Source organism: Triticum aestivum, chromosome 7B (assembly GCF_018294505.1).
Source record: "Triticum aestivum cultivar Chinese Spring chromosome 7B, IWGSC CS RefSeq v2.1, whole genome shotgun sequence".
In the NCBI taxonomy this organism is placed as follows: Eukaryota; Viridiplantae; Streptophyta; class Magnoliopsida; order Poales; family Poaceae; genus Triticum; species Triticum aestivum.
In genome coordinates this window covers 681,452,639-681,457,962 of record NC_057813.1, presented here as the reverse complement: position 1 = coordinate 681,457,962, position 5,324 = coordinate 681,452,639, and the positions used below count along the sequence as shown (strand labels likewise).

At 49.4% G+C, this 5,324-nt stretch overlaps 1 protein-coding gene across 1 annotated transcript; it reads right to left on the bottom strand.

The window, feature by feature from the left end:
• Nucleotides 1–629: 629 nt before the first annotated feature.
• Nucleotides 630–1,064, bottom strand: LOC123161516 (histone H2B.3-like). The gene has a single exon (XM_044579335.1). The coding sequence runs from the start codon at nucleotides 1,054–1,056 to the stop codon at nucleotides 637–639; it is 420 nt and encodes a 139-aa protein (XP_044435270.1). The 5' UTR covers nucleotides 1,057–1,064; the 3' UTR covers nucleotides 630–636.
• Between the last annotated feature and the right edge of the window lie 4,260 nt (nucleotides 1,065–5,324).

Here is a 5,324-nt window from a genome sequence, read left to right as displayed (position 1 = left end):
GGAGCGCGAAGTGGTCGAGCTGGGCGGAGGAGGCCGAGAGGGAGGAGAGCGCTCGGAGGGCGGCGGCGTGGTTCCCCGCGGCGGTGAGGGAGCGGATGGTGGCGGAGGTGGTGGGACGCTGGATCCTCATTATCCTAGGACGGAGGGCAGCGCAGGTGGTGGGACTCGCCGGCCGGCGGGGGCAGAGCGGCGGAGTGCACTTAAGGTGTTCGTGGAAATGAGAGAGAGAGGAGGAAGAAGATTGATGCTGACAGGTGGGCCCAAGCGGTCAGATTTGTGCTTAGCACGGGCTAAGCGAGCGATTTCGCGACTTGGTAGTTTTTTGCCACGGATTAGGAAAAAAATGGTAGTTTTCGGGACAAAATCGTAAAGTGGTAGTTTTTCATCACGGTTCCGTGAATTGTGGTAGTTTTTGGTTAAATACTCCACACAAGCAGGATAATAGCAAGAACTCTCTCAAGAAATGTAGGGATCATGGTAAAAACCGAACACGATAGACAGTCAGAGACAGAATAAATCAGCACTGTTACTATTTCTCCAGTTCATGAAACAGTTTGTGTTCAAGATGACAGAAGACGAACAGCTAACTAACTACAGAGCAGCATCGATCGTCCAACATGACAGGGAGCAGCCCATCTATGCGGAGGTGAACTTGGTGACGGCCTTGGTGCCCTCGGAGACGGCGTGCTTGGCGAGCTCGCCGGGGAGGACAAGGCGGACGGAGGTCTGGATCTCCCGGGACGTGATGGTGGGCTTCTTGTTGTACCTCGCGAGCTTGGCGGACTCGCCGGCGAGCTTCTCGAAGATGTCATTGATGAAGGAGTTCATGATGGACATGGCCTTGGAGGAGATGCCGATGTCCGGGTGCACCTGCTTCAGCACCTTGAAGATGTAGATCTTGTACGTCTCCACGCTCTTCTTGGACTTCTTCTTGACCTTCTTGTCAGCGCCGCCCTCCTTGAACGCCGGCGGCCTCTTCTCGGCCTTGGTCTTCTTCCCCGCCGTGGTCTTCTCGGCCTTCTCCTCCACCGGCTTCTTCTCCGCCTTGGGGGCCATCGATGCCGCTGGTTGCTGCCGGTGTTGCGTCGACGGGGAGAGATGTGGTGTTTCGCTGGGAGGTAGGAGGAGTGGTGGGGAATCGGCGGCGGGGGTGCGGCGAGTTTATAGGAGGGGAGAGCCGGCTCTGATTGGTGGAGGGGTGCGTGCCACGGATCGGTGGCCTCGAGTTGTTTGACACGATCCCAGCCGTTCACCGCTGTGGGTGATGGACGGACCCGATGCGCCTCGGCGCGGATCGCTGACCTGGCGGAATGGTGGGCGGGGACCAGATGGGCTTCGGCCCGTACCAATTGGGCTTTCTCCATGGCAGGAATTTAGAGTTAAACTGTCACTGTGTTTTCTTTTTTGCCTCAAAAAAAACTGTTTACTGTTTTTCCATTTCTCAAAAATAAAAAAAAGTTACTGTTTTCCGTTTCTAAAAAAGAAATGTTACTGTTTTTCCATGGACATTTTGCTTTCAGGAGCAAAAAAGTTTCTTTCAGCAAAATTTGCAAATTACAAGTAATATGCATTTTTAATCTTTCAAACACATGCAAAATACCAAGATCCTTTTCATGATAGCAAGTACTCCCTCCGTTCGAAATTACTTGTCATAAAAATGGATGTATCTGCAACTAAAATACATCTAGATACATTCATTTCTTGGACGAGTAATTCCGAACGGAGGGAGTATAAGTTTAGAGAGCTTGTCTTCACCAGAGAAATTGCAGAGTTAGTCTTGCTCACCACCAAGATTTTAGCCATCTAGGATAAATAATAATAATTTACTTTAAGAAGGATGCAAGAAAAATATTCTATACAATAGCATACAGAGTGAGAACAATTCTAGCAAGTGTACTACTGGAACGAGCATTTCAATACACAATTAAACAAAAAAGATCAATTCATTTGGAGCTAAAATAGCCGGTCAATAGCATATAGAGATGAGTGCCAGAAGAGCCACAATGCAATGACTATACAACCAGCATCGCAACAAACATTGTTCAGTCATTGGACTCGACGCCTTCAGCAGTTTTGAACTGCGAGGCCAAAACCTACAGGGTTTTCCCCCTCACCCTGTTCTGTCAGGAGAACAGACCAAGTTTAGCTAGTAGAAGAAGCGCAAGAGCTGCTGAGTTTTCTCAACCTATATCTATTCCATCTATCTATAGGCAAAAGTAGGCGTCCAGCTCTGCTTTCATCGTATCCAAGGCGGCAAAACTTGTGCCAGGACTCCAACTTTGACCTTTCTCTACTCTGCATAGACATCCGGGTGCCGCAGCGCATCATAGGCTGAATCAGCAGAAATAATGAGGAAGTTAAGCTGCAGACCGCCTTTCGAATTCGTACCAAGAAGACCTCAGAACAAGAACAAACTTGGACATAATTGGCTGATTTTTATTTTACTGTTTCAGTTATGTTTAAAATCAGTTTTCGTAAAACAATAGATTGTTCCATTGTTTCAAAAAGTGATTTCGACTGTTTTACTAATTCAAAAAAGGTATTTCAAAAGCTACATTTAAAAATTAAATTGAAAGTCTCATTACAAATATTTCAAAAAAATCTATTTCAATTATTTTGAAATACCGATTTTTAAAAAAAGACTCATTATAATATTTTTCTAGACACCCATTTCAATGGTTTCAAACTACCAATTTCAGTTATTAAAAAGGACTGATTTGATATTTTTTAGATCCATTTGAATTATTTCAAAATACACATTTCAACTATTTTAAAAAGGGCCATTTCAATTATTTCAAAAGACCCAAAAGTCCCATTTCAATTATTTCAAAATGTCCAATTTCAAGTACTAAAATATGAAATTGAAATAACTGAAATCAAATTTTTAAATAATTTAATTATTCATATCAAAAAAACAATACTAATAAATGAGCTTGACTAGTTCCAGTTAATGCATATGTTGATCGATATTGCGATCTAGATAGCGTCGAGCCGTCGATATCATTAGTGTTGGGTACTCGTCAACTCATCCAACTACGAGTGCCATCATAAGAAAAGAAAAAAAAACTGACAAGAATTTGGTTACGGTTGACTTGACTTGAGTACCAAGGAGTGAAATAATAAGACCGAAACACACGAGCTGCAAGTGTCTGCAGGTAACCTTGTGCTGTGTCCAACTGCGCATGCCAATGCCGTACCAAGGACTGAAATAATCAGATAACTCATTCAACTGCCAATGCCATTATGATTCGAAAAATGCTTGCAAGGATATGATTATGGTTGACTATCCGGCTACTGTCTGTGCTGCAACCATTGCTAGAGCTCAAGAAAGGATAAGTTTGAATATCCCTGAATGTTTTTTTTTTGGAACGTAGGCTCCAGAAGAGCCCGGCTTTGAATTAACAAAGCCATCAACCAGTCAGGATTACAGCGACGGAATACAACCACACTCCAACTAAAAGGAAAGAAAACAAAAGGCAAAGATACAATGGCGCCTAGGAGCAGCTCGCAGAGGCATACAACAAGCTAGCAAGCATAGCTAGAGATACCATGAACCCCAAACACGACGAGAACCAAAGCAAAAACGCTAAACGTCTCAGGAAAGAGCACCGACGACGGAGCAAAGCACGCCATAGCCGAACGCCTGGGCTTGAAGGAGACACATCCATCCAGATCCATCGTCACAGAAGGCCCCTGCCTCCTCGCCTGGCTCGAGGCGCCGCACCGGTGAGCGATGGACATGCTCACCCTTGAACCTGCATGAATGGCATCGCAGGAAACCACAGGGACGGAACCAGGCGTTCCCAGCCTGCCGACGACGCCTAACCTGAAACAGAGCAACGCCAAATGCAAGAGTCCAGGCATGAAACAGGGGCGAGCTGTCGGAATGCACAAATGGGCAGCAGCAATGGCCAAAACCAGATCATCGACTCGCTCGACGAGCAGAAGAGCAGCCACCGGAGGAGGGGAACCCTATCCCCTCCCGTCCTGGAGAATCCACGGGCACCGGAGGAGCCCTGCAGCCCAACGAAGAGCACCAAACCAGCTTGACCACACGCCCAGGAGGACACCGCCGTCGCTGGAGACACGCCGCCGCCGCCGACACACTCCACCTACACCACAACGAAGCCCACAACCCATCTTTGTACCCAAAACAACGCCTTCAAGAAGGTTACGGCATCCTGGGCGTCGCCGCTGCCCAACAAAGTTGAGGATTTCACCCGGGAAACAAAGGGGAAGGGGGTAGGGGGCAGGACCTGACCGGCGCCTCCAGGAAGGTGAGCGGCACCCGCGAGCGTCGCCGCCGTCGCAGCCGACACGGCTGGCTAGGGGTTTCCCCCGGTCCTGCAGCCCCGTCGCCCACTCCCACCCGCAGAAGACCGCGGAAGTGCGGATCTGAGGGGGGAGGCGCTCGTTGGGGAAGAAGGGGAGTGGAGGCGGCCAGATCTGATGCGACAGGAGACGAATCCGCCGCCACCGCGCGCCGACCCGCAACCACCGGGGCTCTCGCCGCCCGCACGGCCGAGAGAACACCGACCCGCGCCCACGCCACCGGGAGCCTAAGCCGGCGGCGCCACACCTGCCGGGGCCGCCGCCCCGGATCCAAAGGCCCCCTGCGGGAGGCGAGGCGGCGAGGGCCCCGCCGCCGCCTTCATCAGCAGTGGGCCGAGCTTGCTCGGCAGCCGCTGCCTCAGGCGGCGGCGAGGGAAGGGCGAGGAGGAAAGGGGGACGGCGGGGCTAGGGTTTTCGCCCCTCGGGTCGCCCAAGCGGGGCGACACGAGGGAGGGGAGGGGGTCTAGCTAGACAGTCAATTGACTATATCCCTGAATGTTACCAACCTAATATTTCCCAATCCATTTGACGATTACTTTTTGTAAGAATCAGGTTGGTGCTGAATTTCTCTACTCAGATAGCTCCTCTATGGGCGTTCAGGGGTAAAGTACATAAGGATGTTCAGAACAAAAGGTTCTGAAGCTTAGAACCTCTAGGGCAAAACAGACAGGTTCCTCTTGTCAGGAAAATGGATCAAAGTTTAGCTTGCCGAAACAAATCGAGCTGCTGGGTTTTCAAGGAGTTCTTCTGAATCCTCATGTTGTCGTGCCCAAGGCGGCGACGCTTCTGAAGAGTTGAACTGCGAAGAGGAAGGTATCCAGGAGTCCTGCTCTAACCTTTCTCTACTATGGCCATTGCCTGAATTAAGCACATTGAAGAGGAAGGTATCCAGGAACAATGAAGAAGTTAGGCACCACACCGCAGATCAATAATCTCATGTTGCTGAAACAAGACATTAAAAGACATAGGATGCAGCTGCTGTACACAACCTG

What these genes read in the sequence shown, in the direction of transcription:
- LOC123161516 (XM_044579335.1), bottom strand. Translation starts at nt 1,056, where the DNA reads ATGGCCCCCAAGGCGGAGAAGAAGCCGGTGGAGGAGAAGGCCGAGAAG.